Raw genomic sequence first — 27,240 nt, forward strand, 5'->3', positions numbered from 1 at the left:
AGTGCAGGAGAAGGGCTGGAACCGGCCACCTTTGGGGTTAACGCCTGTAAGCAGGAGGCACGGGCAGCACACTGTCCCTTTAAGGCGTTGAGCCATGCCGAGGCGTTCTGCTCCTCTCCGCTCGCCGTAGCTGCCCTCCGAGAGGCCGGCTTTGTGCGTTTGCCCCGCCCCAGCAGTCCCCGCCCCGCGCGCGCGCGCACGCGCACTGTTGCTCCCCGCACCGCCTAGTTGAGCTCCCGCCCAGGCGGCGGCCGACGCGAAGCCTTGAGCGCCCGCCCCCGTCCCCCAGCCGCCCGGCAGGTAAGTGGTGACCGCCCGGCCGGCAGGCACGCCCCGGGGGTGCGGGACCGGGACAGACGCTAGCTCCCCCCGCGCCGCCCGCCGCCGCACGTGTTCCGGCGGGCCCGGCCCGGCGCCGGTTCAGCCCCGCCGGGCCTCCCGGCGCAGAAGCCCCGCGCCCGCCGCCTCGCCTCCGAGTGCCCGCTCTGCGCCCCTCCTCCCCGCCGAGCGACCGGGCCCCGGCGGCCCCCTCCCCTGACCCGAACCAGCCCCAAACGGACCCGCACGGACCGCCGAGCCCCGGGGACCCCCCGGCTTCTCCCGCCCCCAGCGGTCAGGTGACAAGCCCCCGGACCCGGGACTGCGACTTCCTCCTGCAGCCGGCGTGCGTCCCCCGTTTGCCTCCAGAGAAAGACCTCTGGGCCACCGAGCCATCCAGTGCCTGGATGTGGCGCGCTGTCCGCTCTTCTGTGCTGCAGAGGCGCCCTCACCCTAACCAGCTGCTCACCCCCAGCCGGGGGCAGCCAGGCCCCATCTCCCCCCGCGCGAGCCCGGGGCCCCAGGGGTGCGGGGCTGCCGGCATGAAGGGAGAGACCACCACGCTCTTGCTGTGGAGTCTCAGACCCCTTCTAGTCTGGCCTGCGAGAGCCATTTTGGGGGATGTGGAAGATGCTCCCTGGTAGTCCTCTCACCCCGTTTCTACCCGCCCAGGTCCGCTGTCGACATTGCCTCTGAGGTTGGCTCGGCCCCGTAGGAGGCGGAGAGGTAAGCCAGAACGCCCGCGTGTCTGAGAATCCAGGTGGGGTGCGGAGAGCCGGGTTCCCTCGCTCTCAGTGGGCCTCGTTACCGCCAGTCTTCCCACACCCAGCGGCCCAGTCTCTGGGGTGGAGCCTAGTAATTTGCATTTTACTCCGAAGCTCTCCGAAGAAGTTCGGACGCTCAGCCTTGGGTGGTGTGGCTCACCTAGGTCCCAAGAGGGAGCAGGTAGCAAGTGATCTGGAGGCCGGCTGCAAACGTTGAGTCGCGAAGTTGTGTTTCTAAAAGTTTGCTGAATTTTTGTGTTGGTTTTTTGTGTGTTAATGTTTTGCTGGCAGGGGTTGAGCTGGGAGGGGCTGGGCACCTTTCTGTAAGACCACCTATTGTATGTATCCCCAGCTCCTCACCTGAGGGCAGCAAGTTTGCGGGAGTCACACCACACCTCCTGGCGGGTCTTGATTTTTACTGTAGAAGGAGCTGCTCAGGCCTCTGGGCTGCCCTTTCCACCCCACGTGGAGCCTCTTCAGTTCCCACTGGTGTTTAGGTTGGACGCGCCCCGGGCTTCTCTTCTCTCAGCCCTAGTTGTGGTCTGCCTTTCTCAGATGCTAGGTTCTGTGAAACAGACCATCCAGCTCTCGTCCTTGGCTCCTTTCCCCCCACTTGTCCGGCCCACCCAGGGGAAGGCAGCACCTGGGTTAATTGGCACGGCCTGCTTGCGCTAAAGCTAATCACCAGGTAGGCAGTGTTTCCGGAGCGCCAGCTTCGTTCCAGCACTTTGCCCCCCCCCCCCGCAGCTTTATTGACCTGCCCCTCCCCTACCCCACCCTACTGCTTGGGCTTCGAGTGCTGCAGGATCCGTTCCTGGGCCGGGATCCTTGCTGCAGGTAACCCGCTGTGGCCTCACGGGGTGCTCTGCACAGCTGTGTTGCATTGTGATTTCGCTCCCCTCCTCTTGGATGAAGACTTGGGGATGTGTTCTTTTTGATGGCTTCTGTCCCGCCTTGGTGCGACAAGGAGCCCGTGCAAGCTTCCAGTTTTAAGCGCCGAGCTAGAATTTACAAGGTGTGCACGCATTGGATTAACGGTGGTGTCAGCTTCCGGGAGTCGGCTGGCCAGTGATGCTTGCAGGATGTCTTGGTGGCTCTCCTCTGGAAAGGCGCCTTCCCTCGTTTCAGAGTCACCTGGTGTGCTTCTGTGCCACGTGTCCAAGTCGCGGAGTCTAGGCCTGTGATAGAGGAAGCCAGTCTCTTGCCGTGCAGCATTTGAGGACTTCCCGTCTTCATGCCGAAACCTAACTGAGCTGCAGTCTCTTTCCCTCCTCTGCAGTGAGTTTGCAGAGTGTCCTTGCGCACTTCAGGTTGCTTTTAGGAAGCCCAGCGCTGGCGACTCCAGCAGGTGGGGCTGGCTCCAGTCTGTGCTTTTCCGACTGTGTCTCGTCGTTGCTTCACCAGGGATGGAGAACCTCTCGGCTGTTAGCGTTTTGGAAGCAGCCTTGTGTCTGCCGCCTACACGTGGTGACCTTGGAGTCCCCGGGAGGTGTGGACCACTGGGGCCTGCTCTTGTGTTTTCAAACGTGGCTGTTAGCACTTTTGCATCACTTGGGATGCATTTAAGGATTTGGATGAGTTCCCAAACTTCTGCACCCCGTAGCTCAGTCTCCTGTAATTTGGCGTGTTGGCTTCCTGACAAGAAGTCTTTGGTTGATTTTTTTTTTTTTTTAAATGTATCAAGGACTCTTTGAAGAGAATTACGTTTTGTCTGCCTGGACTGTGCTGCATTTCAGACATGCGGTAACAAGATAGGAAGCACCCCTGAAGGTGGGTCTTGGACTCTGATCACAGAAGGGATGAGAGCAGCAGAGTACCTGCAAAGGACTAGCGAGGAGTTACGTGCAGAGGACCCTTAGTTTGGAACGGCACCTGCTACAGGGCTCAGTGAGGTGGTCAGATTTTTAAAATTCTTTTTCCTGGAAATTAATTTTTGAAGTGTGGTTTGTCTGTTGGCCTCGGTCCCCCACTGCAGGTTTGGATTAGCAGACAGCCCTTGCCACTGTGCGTCCTCCACTCGGAGCTGTGAACTCTCTACCCGCGTCGCCCTGCCTGGTGGGCTGCAGAGCCATGGCAACCGAGGAGAAGAAGCCCGAGGCTGAGGCCGCCCGAGCACAGCCCACCCCGTCGTCGTCGGCCACGCAGAGCAAGGCATGTCCCTGCGGGCTCCTGGGCACGAAGGCTGGGAGACCCTCGGGAATATTTCACGCCCGGAACTGTTTCCCCTCCCCTCCCCACCCCCCACTTAAATATTGCCAGTTTTTACTCCAAACTACATTCCCAGCCAGTCCAGTGCTGATGTGGGCCGTGTCGGGGATTCCCAACCTGTCACCTGGGGAGGGGGCTTCACCAGCAGTACGCATCCTTGGTCTTGATCGTAAGAGTCTGTGTGGGACCTGGGCAATGCCTCTTGTTCAGCACCTCGCCCCTGGCCCGCACAGTTCCCTGCGGAGGGCGGGTGTGCAAACCCCTCCTGTAGACCGCAGGCGGGCCTCTCACCAAGGGCGCAGGCCTTCAGGTGTGCGTCGGGGAGCCTGACCTCGGGTGGGCGGGCTGCCGAAGCAGGGCTGGGGCTGCCAGAGGTTCCAGCTGCACTGGCGGGACTGCCTGGAGGGCGGCCTGGGTGACGGGGGCTTCAGGAGAGGCAGGGCTTGTGAGGGGACGCGCGGAGCCCGGGGTTAGGCGGGTGCACCCCGGTGGACGAGGGCTCTGGGAAGCGCCGTCACAGGGTAGGCGTGAGCGTGAAATTCGGCCTGGGCGCCAGCTCCACACTGGCGATCAGTGGGTTTGGACAGTGGTGGTTACTTTTCGCTGACTAGTACTCTCTCTTGAACAGCCCACACCTGTCAAACCAAACTACGCTCTGAAGTTCACCCTGGCCGGCCACACGAAAGCTGTGTCCTCCGTGAAGTTCAGCCCGAATGGGGAGTGGCTGGCGAGTTCGTGTAGGTGCCCCTGGGGCTTCCCTGCGTGTCCCCTCGATGTGCCCGTGCCGGTTGTGATTCTGAAGGGACGGGCCTGGGCCAGGGGGGAGGCCTGGGGGTGGGTGCCGAGGACCGCGGCTCCCTAGGGAAGGCTGTGTTGTGGGCAGCCCAGATTTTCGCCCCTGGATGACTGGAGACCTCAGTTGCTTTTCATTCCTTTTTTTCAGCTGCAGATAAACTCATTAAGATTTGGGGAGCATACGATGGGAAATTTGAGAAAACCATCTCTGGTCACAAGCTGGTAGGTCTCAACCTGGGCCGAAGTTGCTGCTGGACGTGGGTTGGGGCCCATCTCCGGGCTTGTCAGGTTAAGATTGAACCTCCCTGCCCCCAATTTTTGGGATAGTTACTTGTCTCTTGGGGTTTTTTTAATTAGTTAATTGATTTTTGGCTGCATTGGGTCTTCACTGCTGTGAAGGGGCTTTCTCTAGTTGCGGCGAGCAGGGGCTACTCTTCGTTGTGGTGCGCGGGCTCATTGCAGTGGCTTGTCTTGTTGGGGAGCACGGGCTCTAGGCACACGGGCTTCAGTAGTTGTGGCGCACAGGCTCTAGAGCGCAGGCTCAGTAGTTGTGGCTCACGGGCTCAGCTGCTCCGCGGCATGTGGGATCTTCCCCGGACCAGGGCTCGAACCCGTGTCGCCTGCATTGGCAGGCGGATTCTCAGCCAGTGCACCACCAGGGAAGTCCGCCTCTTGTTTTTCAAGCAAATAGTTTTGACCAGATGAGTTTCTGCCCAGCTGTGAGGCCCGGCAGAGCCACGGAGACCAGGCTTCTGGGCCCGGCCTGTGGGTTCAGGCTGTTTGGTCAGCACGAACCAGAGGGCGTGGCCTGCTCAGTTATGTCCAGTTGGACGTTGAGGATTTGACTTTTGCTGGCTAATCCCGTTTTGCCGAGGTAGTGACTGTGACCGTGTGTTTCCTCCCCCAGGGAATATCTGACGTGGCGTGGTCCTCAGATTCTAACCTCCTTGTTTCTGCCTCAGATGACAAAACCCTGAAGATATGGGACGTGAGCTCGGTGAGCTGCATGGGCCCCTCCTTGGGAAGCGCGTGCGTTTGGGGAAGGGGCTCGGGGTGGGACTGCGTTTGGGGAGCAGCTGTGCTTGTCGTCAGAGGGGCTTTACAGCTGTGGCGGGTCAGCTGCTGATGGGTTTAGCCTGACGGCTGACATTTGAAGAAACAACCACTGGGAATGACTTAGTCTCACAACACTTCCTCTCAGGGAAAGTGTCTGAAAACCTTGAAGGGACACAGCAATTACGTCTTTTGCTGTAACTTCAACCCCCAGTCCAACCTCATCGTCTCGGGCTCTGTGAGTTTGGGGCCTCCCCAGGGGCGGGGGTGAACCGGGGGCCGTCCTGGGCTGCTCTGGGGGCTCGGGGGCCAGCGAGTCTGTCCCGTCCGAGCCCCCGGAGAACCACTGCCACCTGCCCCTCTGTCTCCAGTTTGACGAAAGCGTGAGGATATGGGACGTGAAGACGGGGAAGTGCCTCAAGACCCTGCCCGCGCACTCGGACCCCGTCTCAGCCGTGAGTGCCCCCTGCCCAGCCAGGTCGCGGCACTCGCCCGACAGCAGGGCCACGAGTGGAGACTGGGCTCAGGGTTCCGTGCCCGTGGGAGGCGGGGCGGGGAGGCGGCCCTGCCCGGAGGCTTGCAGAGCAGGCGGGAGCGCGGGCAGCGTGGGTGTTGCGTGGAGCCACCTTTGGGTGGGTGGGCAGAGGGCCCTGGGGGCCGGGTGGCCCAGTCGTGGGTGAGGCGGTGGGAAGGTGGGGCCCCGCGAGCGTGCTGCACGCGCGGTCCAGGGCTGCTGCCAGCGCACAGGATGAACAGGTAGGGGTTAAACTACATGCGTGTCATAAACGGCTGCATTTACAAACGGCCAAGTACTTCTTTGCCAGCGAAGGGCCCGAAGTGGTCTCTTAGCCAGGTTTGCCTTTTGGAAAGTGGAAGGGGTCACGTATAGGTAGTTTGTTATCTGTTAACGAGGACATGGTCCTCCTCAGGTTCTAGGCTTGTGGAGGTGAGTGACTTTAAGTGGCTTCAGCCTTGGAAGCCCTTTGTCCAGCGGGGCCGTGGGCAGATCCCTGACCCCCTGGGGGACGCGTAACGTGTGCTGGTCGAGGCTGCCTGGCGCGGTGCTGGCCCTGTGTCACGGCCGGTGCCTGCGGCTGCGGGGAAGGCGCCCCTGCCGTCTGGGCCCCGGGCCCTCCTGAGTCTGTGCCGTCGCTCCTCTGTCCTCCGTGCTGGGGGCCCCGTCTGAGCCGAGCTGGCTTCCAGACAGGCCGCAAATGGGCATGTGTGAAGTAACCAGGAGATAGTCGGAGTGAAGGCCATGAGTTGAAAGAGTTCTGTCTGTGTTGCAGTGGTCAGGGATGGGGCTCTGATTGCAAACGATGGTAGGATTTGTAAAGTCTTTGCTTCTTACAAAAGTAATGTGTGCTTATTTTTAAAAAAGGCAAGAGGCAACGTAGCGCGTAGCAAATCAGAGTCTTCTGAGCTCCCATCCTCAGAGGCAACCGCGCAGCTGGCAGCTACCGTCTGGGGGTTTCGGTTTTTTAAGTGCGTGTTTTCCAGCCCACCCCCCCTTGTCGGATGGCGGTGGTGCTACGGGACAGCGGCATCCTGCTCCAGCTTGCGCACCGCAGAAAGGTCTCGGACACCTTCCGGCTCTGTGCCTGTAGGTGCTCGATGCTCTCGTCGTCCCCCCGGGGACGCTGGCTTGTGACTTGCACTTTATGGAGAGAAGTGCAGCGCACGTCTGTTGAACAGCCTTGCACGCTTGTGCCACAGCATCTGCGGGCAGGTGTCGGGGGAGCACCGGGTCTGCGAGCGGTCAGCCTTTGTAAGGCCAGTCAGGGATCAGAGCCCTCAGGGTGCGTGGGCTTCCTGCAGTCTTCCGCCCCCTTGAGTCCAGCTGCTGTCCCCCTGCCTGGACTCCCCCATGTCAGTGCTTTCCTGAGGTCCCTGCTGTCCCCTTCGTCCATCCCGCCCCCTCTCCGCAGCTGCTGGCCTGTGCGTCTGCCTCACTTGCCCACTTTCTTCCTCCACGGCGCGCCTGCAGGTGTCACCTCCAGGGAGCTCAGCGGCTGTCCGTCTGAGTCGGGACTTGGCGTCCCCACTGGGGTCTGTCTGGCCCCCCCCTTCCTTCTGGGTAGCACTGACTTTCTGGCCGTCTTGCCCCTCACACCCGCGCGCTGGTCTGCCAGCGTGTGCCGGCGGTGCTGTCTGGACGTGGCTGGAACAGAGCGGAGCGCAGCCCTGGTGGGGCAGGCTTTGGGGCCCCGTGTCAGCTCGTCATCACCCAGCGAAGGGGCTTGGATCAGATCGTAGTTTGCAGGTTCAGAGGGACGAGTGTGATGAGATCCGCTGCTGTGAGTTGTAGGGAAAGCGGCTTCGGGAGGCTGACGAGCACGTGGCTCAGGAGTGGGGGGAGTGGGCGCCGTCAGCACCGCCGGGGGAGCAGGACGAGGACGGTGACGGCGGCCCTTCACGGGCCACGCCATCCACGTGGAGGCCGCCAGCCACACACGGCAGCACCGCAGGCTGAGACATGCAGGAGTGGGCAATACGTAGGCTTCCAGCTTCTGAAGATCCAGTGCAACGGAAAGAACGTAAAGTGTCTTGTTTATAACTTTTAGTGTCGGTTACGTGTTGAAGTAGTATTTCAGGTATATTGGGTTAAGTAAAAACCTGTCAGGTTTGTTTCACCTGTTAACTCCTCTGCTGCAGTGGCTAAGAAGTTTAAGTGGCACACGTGGCTCCGTCACGGGCCCCTCGACAGTCTGGACGGTGGTTCTCCAAGCGTGGTCCCAGGACCACCTCTGCTGGGAGTGTGCAAGATGTGCAGATTCTCGGGGCCGGCGCTGGGCTTTGACAAGCCCTCCAGGTGCTTCTGCTACACGTGGACTTGTCCCCTGGGGACGCCTGGCACCGTCTGGAGATGTTGAGGTTTTCAACAACCAGGTGCTCCTGGCATCTCGTGAGTCAAGGGCGGGGGAGCTGCTACACGGGACAGCGCATAGCAAAGGAGTGTGTGAACCGTGTGTCAGTGGTGTGAGGACCAGACGCTGCTCTGAACCGTGGCGGCAGGCGGGCAGCCCCAGCCCTGTCCCCGAGAAGTTGACCCGGGGCGCGACCCCCCATGGGACAGGCATCACACGTAGCAGGAAAGAGGGCGTTCCAGCGGGGGGTGTGTGTTGTAAAAAGGCTTTTCCTGCCCAGGACTCGAATGAAAACGATGGGAATTGATGAAGAACTACTTCTGACGTTGTGACTCCTTCTGTATGCACTGAGGTTCAGTTGGAAAAAAGAAAGAGGACAAAGGCAAAGGCAAACCACTTCTGAGGAAGGGACTGCTCACGTTGCCATTTCTTTATCAGACGGTGTATCTCGCCTGTCTCTGTAGTGGGCAGTTAGGCATTCAGATACAATAACTGGTGTGGAAGTGTCACAGGTCAGCTTCTGGGCCCGGCACCCGATCTGGACATTGCACCTCTTCCCGGGCACAGAGTTTGGAGCAGCCTGGATCTTGTTCCTGCCCCGTCTGCAAAGCTCGAGTGTCGCAGGGGTTGGTGTCCGGGCCCTCGGAGCAGGAACCGGGCCGTCTTGTGATTCTGGGGGTGCTCAGCGTTACGCGGCTGGGAAAGCTCCGGAGTGTCTGAATAAGCGGGCATCCTTCTCCTGACTTCTCTGCCTTGTTCGATGGAAGTCGGGGAAGCCCTGGTCCCACTGCCCCCACGGCCATGCGGGTCCACAGACACGCTCTGGGCAGTGGGGCCTCCACGGAGCCAGCAGGTCTGGGTTGGTCGAGTTTGTGATTTAAATACTCAAGACGTGTTTCGGGGTTGGTTTTCTTTCTGTGGTTCAGTCTTCCGTCGTGAAACAAACTGACGGTTGCTTGAGACACCAGGTAAAAATGACCGTTTTATCCATGCTGCTTGTGGTCTGCGTTAGCATCCTTGGGAAATCAGAACTTAAAGCTCGCTCAGAATGCAGCAGGGTGCGTGTCCCTTTGTCGGGGGCCGGTGAACGGAAGGCCATCCAGGTGAGGCGCAGTCTGTGTTGATGCTCTGAAAGTAAGTTTCTTTTCCCCCCTCCCGCTCCTTCATCCTCAGGTTCATTTTAATCGTGATGGATCCTTGATAGTTTCAAGTAGCTACGATGGTCTCTGGTAAGTGAAAGAGCTTTACTTCGTTGAGTCAGCAAGCGTTTAACGGCTTCCCCTTGCACCGTTGTGCCTCCGGGCGTCCAGCGGAAGCGTCTGCCTCGAGGGGCTTGGGCAGGCGGGGTGGCGGTGAGCGTGGCCGGGAGAGGGGGCTCCTGTCAGCAGCGAGGCCCCAGCCGGAGACGCGGGGAGGCGCTGCTGTCCTGGACGTGGCTCCCCGTGGACCCTGAAGGGGGCGCGTCCCAAGCTCGTGGCGCTGGTGGGGAGGTGGAAGGAAGGTGTGCTGACGTGAACGTCCGAGAGTGTCCATCGGGGCCGTCAGGGTCCTGAACAGGTGGATGAAAACACGTCCCGTCACGGAGGGTGAGGAGGAAGGGTGGCGGGGGCGAGATATCCAGTCTAAGCGGATCGCGCTCGTGGCCTTGGCGCTGGTAGTGTAAGTGCCCTGTGGATGCTTTAAGAGACGCGAGGGAAGACGCGGAGATAAGCGTTTGAAATTTAACGCGGCCCACGTGGGTATAAAGCGTCAGGAGGTATCTGGACTTGGAGGGTTGCGCGTCACAGCTCACCTGGTTACCGGGGAGGGGAACCTGGGGAGGGGGTGGGGCGGCAGCAGCCACCAGCCGGACCGATGGCCTGAGAAGGACTTCCCAGCTACGCGGGAGAAAGACAGGGTGGCTAGAAATTTGTCTACATTTAGTGAAAAAAAAGTAGAGAAACTCGAGTAACGTAAGTGATAACGTGTAAGAGTACCGTGGAAGAAACGGAGCTCAGGGTGCTTGCTGGGCGCTTACCGTGGGGGGGCGGGCTGAGCACCCCCAGGAAAGGCTGTCAGGTTTGGGTTAAAAGCCCTTCTGACTCTTGTTGTTTTCAAGAAACACACCTAAGACAAAGTGATGAGTCAAGGCTCGGAAAAGAAGGGTGGGCACGTGGGGTCGGGCAGGTGGGAAGCAGAGACCGAGTGTCAGCCGGGGAGACGCTGACGGAAATGCAGCAGGTGGGGCTGACAGGAAGGCTGAGAAAGCTCCGGCACCAGGCCCCACGGCCGCCCGAGGCTGCCGTGGGGAAGCTAGGGGTACAGGGAGCCGAAGTGTTTGTGAGGGAGTCCAGCCTGCTGCTTCGACTGCGACAGCAGGGGGCTTGGGGTTAGCGGGGCCGAGCGATGCCACAGGCTGTGTATCTGCTACAGAAGTGCTGGTTTTCTTAAGCGTGTGGCACGTTCTCAGAATTGCTTGTGGACTGCCTCTAAAAGCTTTCTAAAGAAGTTAGGGGACAGCAAAGCAGGCCAGAAAAGTAAGGGGAGGAAAGTTGTAAAGTTAGAAGGCGGAGAAAGGGGAAAGTGACAGGGAAATTTAAATAAGCTGTATCCTTCATAAGGCCCACAAAGTGGTCAGCCTTTATAAGCCTAAGTAAGGAAAAAGAGCAGAAACGTGCAAGACTAAACTAGAGAGGGGACGGGAATTCCCGGCGGTCCAGCGGTGAGGACTCCGCGCTTCCACTGCCGTGGCCCGGGCTCAGTCCCTGGTTGGGAAGCTGATATCCAAGGTGCGACCCATGGCCAGAAAATAAAAAATATAAAGGGGGTGGAAAAGAGCAGATTCGGGGGGATGAGGGACGAGCAGGAGGATGCCTGGCCCACCTCTGAGCAGGCTGTGTAGACGGGGATTAATTCCGACTCCCTAAATTGAGCAAGGGGGTCACCATGGCGGAGATTGGAAAAAGCAATTCAAGGGCTGAAAACTATATGGGCCCTATGATTCTACACTGGAATTGGGTTAAGTGACAGAAACTGCTAAGGCTGCTGGAACTGGACCGCAGGACAAGTTGGGGAGCCCCCGGTTCATTTCTGGGTCCAGCATGACCTAACTCCCCAGCTTGACTGCTAGTCCAAAAAAGACAACCACGGAGGACACTTCACTAGTGAATCTTGAGGTCACAATCCCAGGAAAATGTTACAAACTGAGTCCACAGTGTGTGGAAGAGTAGTATTTCCTGACCAAGTGGGTTTGTGAGTCATGAGACGATTGTAGTAATGTGCCAACCAATAGGAAATTGAAAATCTAATAATTATACCAAGAAATTGGAGGCAGAGATCCGTATAATTTTCTTACCTGATAAAATCCAGCAGCCATTCCTAATGAAAACTCCAGCAACATAGGCCAGTGTCACAGACTGTTTAACAGAAACTTAATAATCACGTTTATAGCAAGTGGTTAACGTGCCACATCCATTTCTGCTAGAATCGGGCAAAAGTCATGCCCATCCCTTTCAGCATTTGGTGCTATTTGGAATTTCTAGCTAACGTGGTAAGAAGATAAAGTCATTGTGTGAAAACTGGATAGAGACTTATCTCTCTGTAGGTGGAACATTTATATGGTTTTTTTTTTTTTTTTGCGGTACCCGGGCCTCTCACTGTTGTGGCCTCTCCCGTTGCGGAGCACAGGCTCCGGATGCGCAGGCTCAGTGGCCATGGCTCACGGGCCCAGCCGCTCCGCGGCATGTGGGATCTTCCCGGACCGGGGCACGAACCCACGTCCCCTGCATCGGCAGACGGACTCTCAACCACTGCGCCACCAGGGAAGCCCTGTATGTTTTTTAAAACTTAAAAATCACGTATTTGTACTTTACAAATAGGGACTCATTTAAGCCTCACAACAGTCCTGTGACTCGGGTACTGGATGGTCGCCATCCCCGATCCTCAGTTGGGAAGCTGAGGCAGAGATAAGCCCCTGCCCGCCATCCCCGAGCTGGTCAGCGAGAGAGCCAGGGTCCGGAGCACAGCTCGGGCTCTGGAACCCAGGCTCTGAGCCACCGAGCCTGCCGGTTACAGAACGTGGACGGGCACTTGGTGAGGTCACTGTTTGCAGATTGACAGTGTTTCGCTATCCTGGGAGCTACCAGTTAGTGGATGAGAGCAAGTTCCCCCGTAAGAGTCACAGAAGCATCGGGGTGCTTAGAATGCGATTAACGAGAGAGCGAGGCCTGTATTCAGGAAATGGTAGAATGTAACCAGAGGGACACAAAGCAGAGAGGGAGGGACGGGGGACCAGGCGCGTCCTCATCCTGGCGGTGGGGGCGCCCGTCTCCTGGGCTGGTATGCTGTAAGCGGTTCGATTTAGAACCCCTCCAACTAGATAAGGTGAATTTAAAATTCTTAGAGAAGCGTAAACTGAGTTCTCTGCCAATAGAATTAAAACAAACAGCGAGTGGGGGAGTGATGTTTCTGGGTGTTAAAACCCGAGACACAGTTACTGCGGCCCCCAGGGCGGGATTGGCTCCGAAGGGCTGCAGGTGGGACAGTGAACGCTTGGGCGATAACCCCTGCGTTCCCGTTACCTGTAAAACCCGCGTGCCCTCGACCCAACGCCCGCCCCCATCGCTGGGCATCTGTGCTCCAGAAGTGTCCGCGCAAATACACCGCCATGGTTCCCAAAACAGCGTGTTGTGTTGGCAGAAATCACAGAAACACTGAGGTTGCAGCGACGGGATACCTGGCGCGTCCCGTTGGGGAATAGCGGCCCTTTGAGTGGGTTCTCTTGCTCCTGAACTAGGGGACGTCCAGAAAAGTGCCTACGATATCCTGTTTTTATAAAAAGCACTCTGCCCCAGGGACCGTGTGCTTGGCGTGTTTTCGCGTGGAGAGCCCTGCAGGGACGCAGGTCGGGCTGTTGGCCTCGCGGCCGTGGGTGTGCGGAGAGGGCCGGTCATCCCCCCCCCCCCCCACCGGCTGTCCCAGCTGTCGCGATGAGCGCGCTGCTCCGTGGTGAAGGCAGCAAGAGCACACGCGTGCCGTCTGCACGTGCCGCGCCCGTTCTGGTCCCCAGGGCTCAAGGGAGTGGTTGTGAACGGTGACTGGAAAAGCGAGATAGGACTGGCTGTGGCTTGGTCCTGAAACATCCGCGTTGAGAGCCGTGGAAAGTAGGAAGCCGCTTCTAGTCACCTGCTGTGCTCGTTGCTTTGCAGTCGGATCTGGGACACCGCCTCGGGCCAGTGCCTGAAGACGCTGATCGGTGAGTACCGCCGGCTCCTGCTTGCAGGGGGGCCGCGTCCCAGGGGACAGTCTGCCGGGTTGGCTGTGGCGGCTTCTCCCACGCTTCCTGCCCTCCATGTGTGGTTCTCTGGAAGCCTCCCTCTCTCCCCGCTGGACCTACTCCCTCTGGGAGGGCTCCCCCTCTCCTGAGCGGTTCCGGCTCCCATCCGCTCCTTCCTGATTGGCTCTCCCTTCTGGCCTCGCGTGGCGCTGCCCGGCGGTGTCCTCTGAAGGACCCGCATGACCCTCGGACTCTGCCCGTGCTCAGCAGACCTTTGTCTTCCTCCCCGGCCTTGCGGACCCTCCGCTTGGGTCATTCCTTCAGCACATGGGGTTGAGCCCCTGCCCTCAGTGAGCCCTGTCTGCTGGGGGTGCGGAAATGGGGGGGAGGAAGTGGGCAAGGGGCCCCGAGGTCTCTGCACATGGGGCTGGGCTGTGCCTTGGGGAGGAGGGGAGGGCGGCACGGAGTGGAAGGACAGCGTGGTCTGGGCGGCAGCTGGTGCTGCTGGGCGTGGGGGGTGTGTGGCCAGAGGGTGGCCTCGGGCCTGGGAAGGCAACGCGAGAGATGGAGCCCTGGAGGGGTCCGGTCACGGACTCGGCGGGCAGGTCTTTGCAGTGTCGCGTTGAGCAGGCAGGGCCGCCAGGGCGGGGCGCCCACCTGAGCCTCCTGCGCCCGGCTGTCCTGGGAACAAGCGTGGCTGTGAGAGTGCGCTGGGACCACCGTGACAGGACACCGCGGGCTGCGCGGCTTCAATAGCAGAGACCCGTCCCCACTCCCTGGCGGCCAGATGTCCAGGGTCAGGGCTGGGCCGGGCCGCTTCTCCCGAGGCCGCTCCTTGGCCTTCTCAGCGTGCGCTCGCGTGGTCGTCCGCTGCGTGGGCTCCTGCTGTCCCCACCTCCTGCTCTGACAGGGACGCCGGTCAGACTGGCTTGGGCGCCCCCCCGCCCCCGCCTTATTTTAACTTAGCCCGCCTCCAGGATGCTGTCTCCCAGGTGCCGGGCTAGGGCTTCAGCAGGAGAACCGGGGAGGGACACAGCGGCCTCTGTGGTTTTCTTGCTCTGCGAGGGGGGCCACCCTTCTGACGCGCGACCTTCCCCCGACCGCGGCATCTCTCTGTGTCTGTCGCGCTGTCTTCCCCCCCGAGGCCTGGGTGGCCACCTCCGCCCGGCGGGAAGTGTCCTCGTGCCCAGACGGCCGAGCGCGGGCAGTTCCTGCAGCCGCCCCGCAGCTGGGTGGGAAGCCGAGGCCAGAGAGGTTGACGGCCGGCAGCAGCGAGCGGTCTGGGGCCGGGCCGGGAGGGGCGGTGGGGAGCCGAGTCCCGTCCCATTTCTAACCTCGGGTCTAGGGCGTTAGAACCTCGGGCGTTGATGGGCAGCCCCGCGGTGCTTCGCCGTCGGAGCCTGGTTAGACCTCTGGGCACTGCCTCCTGTCGTCTGAGCTGGGGCGGGGGGGGGGCCTTCCGTGTGGCCCGGCGACCGGGTGGCCCTCGCCTGCTTCTCGTGGCATTTTCGGTGTCGGGGACCAGCTGGAGGGAGCAGAGGCCCCCGGTGCGCGGGGGGCAGGCCTGGGCCTCCCGAGGTGGTGATGCGCGTGCTGCTCCGCGCCTGGTGCTCGGGACACGTGGCCGCGCTGGCCCCCCACAGGGCGCACGCCCAGGGCTCTCCTCGCTCAGGCAGGGACACCCTCCTCCCAAGGAGGCGTGGGACCGTCACAGAGCCCCAGCGCCTCCTGGGCGTGTGCTCCCGTGCCAGCGGCTGAGAGGGTGGCAGGGCCTCTGACCCGCCTTCCCAGGGCCACCCTGGGGCGTGCGCTCTGACCCCAAGTGTTGGGAGCAAGGGTGCGCTGTGACGTTGCCAGGGTTGTTTCCGGGGAGAAATTACACGCCTTCCGCTATAACCATGCAACCGGAGAGCGCCTGCCTGAGCCACTGTGTTCTCAGGGGGATAGTTTCTCGGTTTAGCTGGGTGTTTGCAAACTCCCTCCTGTGAGGCAGGCGATCCCGAGGCCGACTGGCCGCAGGGCCTTCGCTCCCGAAGCCCTAGTGTCATGGGATCACTGGGAGAACCGGCTCTCACGCTGGCACGAGCAGTGGGTGAGGGAGGTGGCCGGCCCTGGGGGACGCCCGCGAGGGGCGGTGTCGGCGCAGGTGGCGGTGAGGGAGCCCCCCTTCCCGGAGAGCCAGTGCCCCGCTGGCAGCCGTCTCTGTGCTCCATGCAGACGATGACAACCCTCCCGTGTCGTTTGTGAAGTTTTCTCCAAATGGCAAGTACATCCTGGCCGCGACCTTGGACAAGTAAGTGCTTCCATCCCCGGCGTGGCGTGCGGCCAGGCCCGTCGCCCCCCAGGGCCGGATTCCCAGCGTGAAAGACGATTCATCCCGCTGGGGCTGGGCTCCGGACGTGGGTGCCACGCTGGAAGGGCCTGTCTGTGTGGGGGCTGGATCTCAGGTTGTTGGCTCCGTGGTCACCGTGGCCCATCCTGTCTGAGGTGGTGGCGGGCATGGTGGCCTCGAGGTGCGGGGCCCCATTCTGCCCGGGCACCCTGCTTCTCCCCCGACACGCTTCTGGGCAGATGTCACTGGCCACCGGCCGCCCTCCCGGGAGGTGGTTGGCGCTCGGCCTCCTGTGCACCGTGGGCTGCCCTCAAGTGGGCTTGCCGGGTCGGCCCCCATGGGAGGAGGAAGGACTGCCCTGGACGGGGCTTCTCCTGTCCCTTTCTGGCAGCAGCGAGGACCCCTTACTGGCTTAGGGACACTGAGTAGCTTCCTTTGGAAAAGTGTCCTTGACCCACAAATGCTGGAGGCCCCACACTCTGCTCGGGTGTCCTCACGGTCCCTGGACGCCGTGCGCGCGGGGCACCTGCACCCGGAGGGGGTGGGGCGGCCGTGGCGGAGCGCACTGACCCGCCCCCTCTGCCTTGTAGCACGCTGAAGCTCTGGGACTACAGCAAAGGCAAGGTGAGCAGCGGGCGGGGCTCGCAGAGCGCTCGTGCGGGGTCCTGGGCTGTGGCCGGAGGGGCCCAGGAAGCGGCTCTGCACGTTGCTTTGGTGCACGTTGCCTGAAGACTCGGGTTAAAGCTGGACCTGGGCGGGTTGTGCGGGGGTGGGGGGCCCCGGTGCTCTTCAGAGCCGTCCAGTCGCTATAAGATGCCTGGACGGGGGCAGCACCTGGGCTGCAGGGCGGTCGTGACTGAGCTGACGTCCCCTGGCCGTTTCAGTGCCTGAAGACGTACACGGGCCACAAGAATGAGAAGTACTGCATATTTGCTAATTTCTCCGTCACTGGAGGGAAGGTAAGTCGTCTCCCGGCTCAGGAGCTGCTCCCGGCCCCTTCCTGAGACGGGCCTTGTACTCTCACCCACAAAACAAACAGGAATTTCCTGTTTTTTAACCAAAATGGAGTCACGCCACACAAAGTGCTGATGACTCTCACTTGTTTTGGGGTGTCCTGTCCTGGCTGCTTGGGGCCCGCAGGCTCCGTTGTCACGCCAAGGCCTCCTGGGAGTCGGTCCCTGGTGGGTTCTGGTCCCTTGCAGGCGGGCGGCCCTCGCCCAGCCCCCAGGCTCAGACTGAGGAGCTGATGGTGACGAGCAGCCCAGCCACGACTGACGGCAAATGTCAAACGTGGCGACGGAGTTGAGGAAACAGCTTCTGTCCCAGAGGCGCCTCGAGACGCGTGGCGGGCCATGCGTCAGCCTCTGCACGGGAGGAGGGCAGGGGCTCGGGGCCCACACGGGGGCGGGTGTGCCGTGGGGTGCAGGGTACTGTCCGTGCACATGTGCGCCCTGACCCTGCTCTCTCTCCCTTCGTCTGTGACCAGTGGATTGTGTCGGGCTCGGAGGACAACCTGGTCTACATCTGGAACCTGCAGACCAAGGAGATTGTACAGAAGCTTCAGGGCCACACAGGTGAGCTCGGCATCTGTGCCGCCGCCCTCCTGCGCCTGGTGCCCCGGGAAGCCCGACCCAGCGCACGTGGGCCCCTTGGGCTGCCTCCGCTGCCTCCTCTCCTCGCCCGCGGGTGACTGGGGGACGCTGCCCGTTTGGGGGCTGCTTGCGGCGGGGGGGGGTGGGGGTGGTCTGGTCCTGGCTCCCGCAGCCTGAGGCCACAGCCTTTAACCTCTTCTTCCTGTCGGCCGGGCTGCCCGGCCCCATAGCCCATGCGGGCGCTGTGGCCTGTCCTGCGTGGAGGTGGCGCGGGGAGCGGGGATGCCTGCCGTCACCCCGGTTGCCCTCCGGGCCGCTGCTCTTCCCCCGTGCTCAGTGGAGAGTGGTGTTGAGCCCGTTGAGAATCAGATCAGAGTGACACCCTCCTCCCTAAGAAGGCAGCTCCGCCTGGGAGCAGGGCCTGACCCCGGAGGCCAGCACTGGCCTTCGGCCTCCATCGTTGGCCTGTTGCTTCTCCTCTGCTGTGCGGGCAGGACGCTCAGAGGCTTGTTTGAAGCCACTCAGGCCACAGGGAAAATTCTGGGGTTCATTTTATTTAAAAGCTACAAGCGCATTAACCTGACCAACCCCAAGTGGCAGCTCGCGGGATCTGCTGTCCCCGCCCTGGTGGACTCGCAGAGTTGGCCCCTCGGGGCGTCCTGGGGCCCAGCGCTGGTGGAGGGGGGCAGCCCCGGGCTCTGGTCCAGGTGCAGAGGGCGCAGTGTTGACACCGTGAGACCAACAGCGGCCCCCCAGCTGTGCCCCCGGCCCGTGCGGCGCCCCAGCCTCCGGGCTGGGTTCTGGGCTGGGAGCCCCTGCCGTCTTCCTGCTCGGGCCCTGGGCTCTGTTTGCCGAGTGCACCGCGCGCAGGGCCCTGTGGGGAGGGGCCCGGTCCAAGGAAGGAACTGTTGTCGGCTGTCGTTTCCAGACGTTGTCATCTCGACGGCCTGTCACCCGACCGAGAACATCATCGCTTCGGCCGCCCTGGAGAACGACAAGACGATCAAGCTCTGGAAGAGTGACTGCTAGGCCCGCCGCGCGGGGGCTGTCGGGAAGGCCACCCGGACTGGCGGGGGCGCGGCTCCCGGAGGGGCTCCCGGGGTCCGGGCCTGGGGGCCGGAGGGGCTGGGCCTGAGCCGCCTCTGAAGACGACTTGCCTGGGGCGTGTCTCCCACTGGAGGGTTCTAGAAGTTGCTGGTGAAGTTTCTCGCCAATTCCTCTCACCGTTGGGGAAGAGTTCCTAGTCTGTGTTGTGTTCAAAGAGAGTCAACAGAAATTTTTAATTTTTTATTACAAAAAGGTGAAGTTCAATTTACCACGAGTTGTGTGTTTTTCCAGTAACTGTTCTGTACCGTTTATGCGATGTTATTACCAAGTGCCAGCGCTGTGACCACGGCTGTGTTGCTGCCACGGCTTCTGGCCGCCAGCCTGGCCCGCCCGAACTCGGGGGTTGCCCCTGTCAGTGCTCAGCAGATGCCCTGGAGACACTGTCCCGCCTGTAGCAGTAGCCACGTGTCTCGAGTCTTTCTGGGAAGCGCAGAGCGGCGTGCACTGACGTCCGGGTAAAAGCCTTCTGTGTTTTGGGGTGGTTGCCCCTGTGCTGTTGGCGTGGCGACCACACTCAGGGCTTCCGTTTGTCCCACGGGTGGTCACACTACAGGCAGCGCCTCGGGCTGTAATGAAGGTGGGGTCCTGTGCGCGTGTGGCAGCCGAGTTCTCAGCAAAGCTTTCCTCCATGCGGCTCTTTTAGGAAAAGTCTCAGTTGGCAGGAGGTTGAAAGGATTTTTCTCACGAGACAGGTCCCCCGAGTGATGTGCCCACTCCTTCCTTGTCCACGCGGGGTCCGGGGCCGCAGAGGGCGAGTCAGCAGTCCCCGCGGGCTAACGGCGCGTAGATGTGGGGCCGCGGGAAGGAGGCGGGGGGCCTAGTTGGGATGGTGCCGGGGACCCTGCGATGTTGTCCTGTGGAACCTGGCGGACGCTGGCGAGGGCAGGGGTGTGGGCGCCCCGGGTCTGGGGCGCACAGGCTGGTGCCCGCCCCCGCCGCCAACCGCGGGACCCACGGGCTTGGGAGCCGGCCCCTCGCAGGGAGCTGGGTGTCATCCGCCCTCCTCGCGCACCCAGCGGCTCTGCTTGCTGGGTCAGGGGCCTCTTTCCTGCCGGCGGGAGTGGGGTGTGGGGCGCACCGGACTGCAGGGCAGTGTCGTCGCAGAGCCGCTGCCGTCCACAGGGACCCCTCCCTGCAGCCAGGCCACCCTGGGGTTCCGATCCCGCCTGTGGCCCCGAGACCTTTGCTGGGGAGGCGCGTCCCCTGCCTGATGCCGGGCGGCGGGGCCAGTCCTTGGGCTCCAGGGGTCCCTGCAGATGGGGGAGCGGCAGCCCACCCCGCAGCGGCCGCTGTGGCCCAGAGAGGACAGTCGCACCGGCGTCTGGAAACGAGCATCCCGCCGTTCCCCCCCCACCACGTGGGAAGAAGCCGTGCGGACGCTGGCTGTCGTAGGAGCGAGTTGCTCCGGCGAAAGGACCCCCGTGTCGGCAGCGTCCGCACGGGGGACGCTGAGGCCCCGCGTCGGTGGCGGAGGCCTGGCCTCAGGATTTCCGAGACCTTGAGGTTCTTTGGGTTTTGTTGGTTCCGGTGTCGGACTCGCCCCGGGGGGAGGGGCATGCGTGCAGAGTGCCGTGTCCTTGAATATAGTTTATTTTTTCTACATTTGAATTCTCTGTTGTAGATTTATGTAAAAATACATTCTCTTTTTGAAAATAAAGAATTTCCTGTCTTGTAACTGTGTCCCCGCGAGAACTGTTTACCTTTCTTTCCGTGTAGCGGCCTGTGGGGTGGAGGCGGGCCCCGAGGCGGTGCTTCCTGCTGCGCAGGCTCTGCAGAGCCACGTGCGCTAGCGGAAGGTTCTTGGTCTTTAAAAAATGCTATTTTCTTACTATGATGATTATGTATTTGTGCTAATTATCAACAGAAAAAAAAACAAAGATAATAAATCACCCAGATGCCTCTTCCCACTAACATTTTGGGGAATATCTTCTATTATATTAAAAACAAAAACTTTATTGTGGAACATTTCGAACGTATATAAAAGTGGAGAAAATCGCTGTGTTCTATCATCCAGTTTCAAAAACTTTTAACCTCTTGTTTCAGGCATCCCTCCCTGGTTATTTGAGTATAAATCCCAAATGTTTTATAATTTAAGCAGTGAATTCATGGTATCTCTAAAAGATAATTCTCCAAAAGCATTACCCCAGTACCGTTTTCACACCTAAAATATGAATTCTTTAACCTAGTGTCCAGGTTTCCCTAGTCGTCTTAATATCTTAAAGTGTACGTGCCTACGTATGTACACACAGGTACATACACATACGTACGTATACACCCGCGCACACGCACACAAGCTTGGTGTGAACCGGGGGCCCCAGCAAAGCCCCCGCCTGTGTTTCCTTCTTGAACCTCCGGGTTCCCCCGTTTCTCCCTCGGCATCTCTGTGGAGAATGGGTCACTCGTCCCCTAGGTGTCCAGGTCCGGGTTTGCTGCCGGCACCTCCGAGGGGCTGCCGACCACCTTCCCGTCTCCCCGTTTCCTGAGAGCCGGAGTGGACCGACCACCACCCCTCTGTTTAAATCGTCGGTCACGTTGCTTGTATTTACTTTGACCATCATTTAACTGGGTCCTTAAATGAGCCCTGCATTTGAAACTCACAGCAGTTTGTGCTCTGGACATAAAGGGGGAACCTGGTTCAGGGCATCTTCCGCCTCGCCTTCCCTGACCGCTCCCGCCTGCTCTGCTCACCCCACAGAGGTCGTCTGCTTTGGATCTGTCCGCTAAGGCTCTGGAATGGTCCAGGATGTGAGCTCCTGGGGCTGGGGTCCTCTCCCACCTGGATCAGTGTCCCACGGAGGACGGCTGCTCAATTCCTACTTGTGCCCCGAATGTCTGTGATGCTGAAGAGATGCACATGGAAACTTCGAAGCCACCAAGGCCTCAGACCTCAGCCACCTGCGGGACCTGGTCTGACCACCAGGTCACCTGCCTAACCTCCCCCGCCCCGTTCCTGCTTCCACGCTGAAACACACTGACAGGAAGTGGAAGCCACCTGGGTGTCCTGATGTCCGCTCCCCGGCCCTGCCCCCCACCCTGTGGCTGGGGATGAGGTGAAGGCACACCTGCCCCAGGTGCAATGATACCCATACAAGAAAGCTGTGATCCACTTTGTATTATGAAAAATGCCAAGCATCTCATTAAAGACCTAAATGTAAGGCCAGACACTATAAAACACTCAGAGGAAAACACAGGCAGAACACTCCATGACATAAATCACAGCAATATCCTTTTTGATCCACTTCCTAGAGAAATGGAAATAAAAACAAACAAATGGGACCTAATGAAACTTAAAAGCTTTTGCACAGCAAAGGAAACCATAAACAAGATGAAAAGAAAACCCTCAGAATGGGAGAAAATATTTGCAAATGAAGCAACTGACAAAGGATTAATCTCCAAAATATACAAGCAGCTCAATATCAAAAAAACAAACAACCCAATCCAAAAATGGGCAGAAAACCTAAATAGACATTTCTCCAAAGAAGATATACAGACTGCCAACAAACACATGAAAGGATGCTCAACATCACTAATCATTAGAGAAATGCAAATCAAAACTACAATGAGATATCATCTCACACCAGTCAGAATGGCCATCATCAAAAAATCTACAAACAATAAATGCTGGAGAGGGTGTGGAGAAAAGGGAACCCTTGCACTGTTGGTGGGAATGTAAATTGATACAGCCACTATGGAAAACAGTACGGAGGTTCCTTAAAAAACTAAAAATAGAACTACCCTACGACCCAGCAATCCCACTACTGGGCATATACCCTGAGAAAACCATAATTCAAAAAGAGTCATGTACCAAAATGTTCATTGCAGCTCTATTTACAATAGACCGGAGATGGAAACAACCTAAGTGCCCATCATCAGATGAATGGATAAAGAAGATGTGGCACATATATACAATAGAATATTACTCAGCTATAAAAAGAAATGAAATCGAGTTATTTGTAGTGAGGTGGATGGACCCAGAGTCTGTCATACAGAGTAAAGTAAGTCAGAAAGAGAAAAACAAATACCATATGCTAACGCATATATATTGAATTAAAAAAAAAAAGGTTCTGAAGAACATAGGGATAGGACAAGAATAAAGACGCAGACGTAGAGAATGGACTTGAGGACACGGGGAGGGGAAGGGTAAGCTGGGACGAAGTGAGAGTGGCACTGACATCTATACACTACCAAATGTAAAACAGACAGCTAGTGGGAAGCAGCCGCATAGCACAGGGAGATCAGCTCAGTGCTCTGTGACCACCTAGAGGGGTGGGATAGGGAGGGAGGAGATATGGGGATATATGTATATGTATAGCTGATTCACTTTGTTATACAGCAGAAAGTAACACACCATTGAAAAGCAATTATACTCCAATAAAGATGTTTAAAAAAAAAAAAATGCCAAGCATCTCAAAGAGCCGAGCAAGTAGCGTCGCATAGGTGTTTGTCCACGCACGCGGCACACACACGTATCACACAGCCGTGTATCACAGATCCCTGTGTCGCACCCCCCGCTTATGCACCCGCGCGCGTCACGCCCACACGTCAGTGTGGACAAGTGCAGCACACATCGTATAGCGATGCACCCCCGCGGACCACACGCCCTTGTGTCCGCACAGTAAAAAACAGTGGTTAGATGCCACAACGTAAGTGGCAATGCCTTAACCGTATGCGTGTTGTTAGACCCGAAGGTCTCTTCCATCCTTGTCAAGGGGAGTGCTAACCTTCTCTCCTTTCATACAACACGCTTCCACCCTCCGCGCGCTCCCTATTTAAGAACCCGCCTGCGCACCGCCTTTTGCTTACGGCGACTTCGCGTTCGCGCCTCAGACACGCTGGTGAAAGCGATCGCATCCAACAGATAGCCGAGAATAAGTTCTTTTTAAGTCGCTATATTATTTTAGCGCGATGAAGAAACTTCTTTTTCGTGTTCTAATATATTCATAAAATAAGCCAATCAGAGGCTGAGAGGAACACCCGGAAGTCCAAGCGTCCCTCAGGAAAATAGATTCCCCCGGAAACAAAACAGGGTTGGCGCGCACTTCCCACAGCGACACGCCTCGCGGAAATGGCTCGGAACTTTCTGCGGAAATGGAAGTGGTTGGTAGCGAATCAGAGGACGAGGAAGGAAGAGCCGCTCCACGGACATCCGGACGCGGCCCTGCGCTTGGAACTGTGGGTGCGGTGGGAGCCGGGGCGTGGTCTGCGCATGCTCCCAGCCTACGCCACTCGTCTTCCGCGCATGCTCTGAGCCCGCTCCGCGCCATTTTTGAGCCGACGGTTCGAACCCCGGGGCGGGACGGAGTCTGCGCGGAGCCGGCTTTTGCTCTTCACGTCCGTCCTTTCCCTAGAGTTTTAGGATTTAAATCCGATGCTTCGGGTGCTGGCCGTCCCCGCAGTGTAGACGGTGGGGCCATGCGGCCCCGGCCGAGGCGGTGACGCGGTGCCTCCCCACGGCTGCGGGCGCGTGGTTCCCCGGCCGGACGCGCGTGTGCGCTGGGCTCCGTGCGACCTGGGGCGACCTTCCGATGAACCGCGCGGGCTGAGAAAGGCGTGTGCATGTGTGCATAAGCATATGTGCATACGTGTGCAGACACGCCTGCGTGTCCACAGCGTCCGTGCACGCCCAGGCGTCCCTGAGCGCGCCCGTCCACACCGTGTATGCGCGCACAGACAGCACAGAAGGGCAGTGGACAGAAGGGGGGCGCGGTAGGTCCAGCCAAGGGACGCTGAGCCGGCTGGGGTGGACACGGCCTGCAGGAGGCTAGCAGTGTCCCCCGTCCAGTTCTCCTTTGAGAAGTTCCCAATCAGCCGGTTAGTTACAGGTAGAGAGCTAACCAAGTGCGCACGGGAGAGCTCTGCCCAGTTTGCAGAGCATCGTGGGAGAGAAGGGAGAGAAGAGCCGAGGGCGTGACCAAGGGACAGGCAGGCAGCCACCAGGGACGGGGTCAGCTGGGAGTGGGTGTGCGTGTGCTCTGGGCAAGGCCCTGTCCTGCCCTGTGTCGGCGCTCGCAGGTGCAGCGCGGGGCCTGGGTGTCACCCCGGAGCTGGTCAGTACAGTGGGCAGCTGCAAGGGGCATCAGTCCTGTCTCAGTCACTGCTCTGTCCATCTGCCCACACCGTCCTAGCGGCCGGGCTTCCTTAGTCTCAGACCTGCGGGGCTGTAACTCTTCACTAAGGACGAGCCGCTGCAGGCCGTGCTCAACACCCACTGTGTGCCAAGGCCCCAGCGGCCCTGCGCTAACGTTCTCCCGTTTCACGCCCCTCCCCCACGAGGTTGGTGCCATGAGCACCCACACTTGATAGCTGAGGACACAAGCCAGAGTGGTTGGGTGACGTGGACATCACACCTCCAGTGGGGCAGCAGAGGGGTTAAAGCCGGGCTGCGGGGTGAGGGTCTGTGAGTCTGCTTGTGCCAAACTGTCCTGCTCCACTGCTGGGACTTCTGCGCACAGACCTCTGCCTTGGGCCTCCTGGGACCCTCTGGTCTGGGCACATGGGAGGGTCCATCCAGAGTGGCCCGGGGCCCCAGTGATGTCACCTCCTGCCCATCGCAGGCCACATGGGGCCTTGCCCTTCCCTTGAGTCTGTAAGCTCCTGGTCCCCGTTGGCTTGGAACAAAGGGGCAGCTGGCTCCTCAGGAACCCCAGCCCAGGCCTCTCAAGCTTTAGGCTGACTCCAAACCACCTAGTGTTAAAATGTAGATTCCTGGGCAGAGTCTGAACCTGGGGGGGGGGGTGTCTAGCGGCAGGCCTGGGAATCTGCATTCACGAAGCCCTTTGGGCCCCCACCTCCCGTCCCCCTCTTGACGGCCTGTCTTTGCTCTGGGTGGAGAGTGGGTGACTCCACTTCTTCCAGGCGACTTCAAGATGATGACACAGACTGGGGAAGAACTTGCAGAATAAGGTGGAGGCTGCCTGTGAGGGAAGGTGGCCAGAGGGTCTTCGCAGTGTTGAGAGGACCAGTCGGGAAGGACCCACGAGGAGCAGCTCCCTCCCGGGACTGGCGCAGACGTGGGTTCCCGGGCTGCATTTACTGAGGCTGCTTTTCTGGGCGCCTGCTGGTACCTCCCGGTCATCATCGGACCCGAGTTCACCGGGAACGGAACTCACTAGACCATCCCCAGGGGTGGTTCCTAAAGGCCCCCGCGTGGGATTAGGGGCTACAACCAGGAAGTCCCAGAAATAAGAGAAGGCGAGATCACCCACCTGATCTGCCTGTTTTGCAGAAGCTGAGGGAGAGGAGGGCCTTGCTGAGCACCCCCCTGCCCGTTGTTTCCTGGGTGGTTGGGGGGAGGACCCAGACCCAGATGGTGGAAGTGTGGGGTCCCCTCCAGCCCTGGCGAAGCCCCAGGCCTGTGTGAGCCTTTTCCCTGCAAGTGTCCTGGTGAAGATGCTAGATTAAATACCGACGCCTGGTTAGATTGGAATCTCAGGTAAACAGCACTGAAAGTGTGAGTATGCCTCAAATATGTTATGGGGCGGTGCTTATACTAAAACGTATTCATTATTGCTCTGAAATTGTCCTGGATTTTCATTTGCTAAATTTGGCAACCCCAGGAACAGGGGAGGGGGCGCTCTTGTCATCTGCCTGGGAAGCAGCCCCTCCCAAAGTGTGCTCTAGGGACCACTGTGCAAACAAGGGAAGGGCTTCCCTGGTGGCGCAGTGGTTGAGAGTCCGCCTGCTCAATGCAGGGGACACGGGTTCGTGCCTCGGTCTGGGACGATCCCACATGTCGCGGAGCGCCTGGGTCCGTGAGCCGTGGCCGCGGAGCCTGCGCGTGCGGAGCCTGTGTTCCGCAACGGGAGAGGCCACAGCAGTGAAAAGCCCTCATACCCAAAAGAAAAAAAAGGAAAGGTGTCCTATGGAAAAAAGGGGAGGAGCTTGTTTGGGGAATTCTGTGTTGAACCAAGTTGCAGAGTCCTTCTCCACCCCCACCTCCCTTAAAAAAAATTATTTTATTTATTTATTTTTGGCTGTGTTGGGTCTTCATTGCTGTGCGCGGGCTTTCTCTAGTTGCAGCGAGCAGGGGCTGCTCTTCATTGCAGTGCAGGGGCTTCTCATTGCGGTGGCTCCTCTTGTTGCAGAGCATGGGCTCTAGGCACGCGGGCTTCAGTAGTTGTGGCATGCGGGCTCAGTAGTTGTGGCTCGCAGGCTCTAGAGCACACGCTCAGTAGTTGTGGCGCACGGGCTTAGCTGCTCCGCGGCATGTGGGATCTTCCCGGACCAGGGCTCGAACCCAAGTCTCCTGCATTGGCAGGCAGATTCCCAACCACTGTGCCACCAGGGAAGCCTCCCCCACCTCCTTTTTAAAGGAAAGCCTGCTAGGGGGCCATGGAGCTTGTGAAAATGAGGGCTGGAGGGGGCGTGGTCATTTAGTCATCCATCTTGGCTCATGGGCTGGTGGCATGCAGGTCTGTGCAGGAGGGAGAAGAGAGGGCCCAGGGGAGGGAAGAAAGCAGAGGAGGAGGGGGAGGAGGAAGGCCAAAGACAGAGGGGAGGAGGCAGAAGGGCCTCAGCGGTACTTGGGTCCATCCAGACCAGCCAGGGTCCACGCCAGGGCACCCCGTGGTGGTGGCCACCGGATTTGCCAGCACAGAGCTTGGATGGTTGGCTCTGCACATCCAGCCCCATTCCAGTCCCTCAGTCCACTTCTAGCCCTGGGGAAGCACTCCACAGTGGGCACTGAGTCGACGAGTTCAGGCAGTGATCCAGGTTGTAATAATCCTGCTTCTGCTCTGATTATAATACTCTTATTTCCAGGTACAGGTGACTTTGGAGAGCTTGAGTTTTCCAGCTCTCTGGCGAAGTCTGCACCTGATCTGGAGAAATGTCAGGGTCAGGACTCAGGCAGCTGGAGGAAGTTTGGGCCCCCAAATGTGGCCAGTTCCCTTTCCCAGAAACCCACCTGTGGGATGGCCCAGCTCTGCCGGCTTTCACAACTCGGGCTTCT

General features: G+C 59.4%; 1 protein-coding gene across 2 annotated transcripts; it reads left to right on the plus strand.

The window, feature by feature from the left end:
- Window positions 1–213: 213 nt before the first annotated feature.
- WDR5 (WD repeat domain 5) lies at window positions 214–18,498 on the plus strand. 2 transcript variants are annotated; one of them, XM_082657256.1, is made up of 15 exons: window positions 214–300; window positions 991–1,044; window positions 3,058–3,233; window positions 3,919–4,027; window positions 4,234–4,307; window positions 4,993–5,082; window positions 5,287–5,376; window positions 5,510–5,593; window positions 9,179–9,234; window positions 13,192–13,238; window positions 15,477–15,552; window positions 16,182–16,215; window positions 16,476–16,550; window positions 17,078–17,165; window positions 18,112–18,498. In XM_082657256.1, exons 3-15 carry the CDS (start codon window positions 3,153–3,155, stop codon window positions 18,210–18,212), a joined length of 1,005 nt encoding a protein of 334 aa, XP_082513382.1. In that variant the 5' UTR covers window positions 214–300; window positions 991–1,044; window positions 3,058–3,152; the 3' UTR covers window positions 18,213–18,498. The 2 variants fall into 2 exon arrangements, with proteins under 2 accessions (XP_082513382.1, XP_082513383.1); XM_082657257.1 differs by lacking the exons at window positions 214–300; window positions 991–1,044 and adding an exon at window positions 1,718–1,770.
- Window positions 18,499–27,240: the final 8,742 nt, after the last annotated feature.

This window comes from Grampus griseus (assembly GCF_964374135.1).
Source record: "Grampus griseus genome assembly, chromosome: 6".
Lineage (NCBI taxonomy): Eukaryota > Metazoa > Chordata > Mammalia > Artiodactyla > Delphinidae > Grampus > Grampus griseus.

Coding starts and splice junctions, on each gene's coding strand:
- WDR5 (XM_082657256.1), top strand. CDS start 3,153: ATGGCAACCGAGGAGAAGAAGCCCGAGGCTGAGGCCGCCCGAGCACAG. Junction 4,308..4,992: donor CCATCTCTGGTCACAAGCTG/GTAGGTCTCAAC, acceptor TTCCTCCCCCAG/GGAATATCTGACGTGGCGTG. Junction 13,239..15,476: donor GTGCCTGAAGACGCTGATCG/GTGAGTACCGCC, acceptor TGCTCCATGCAG/ACGATGACAACCCTCCCGTG.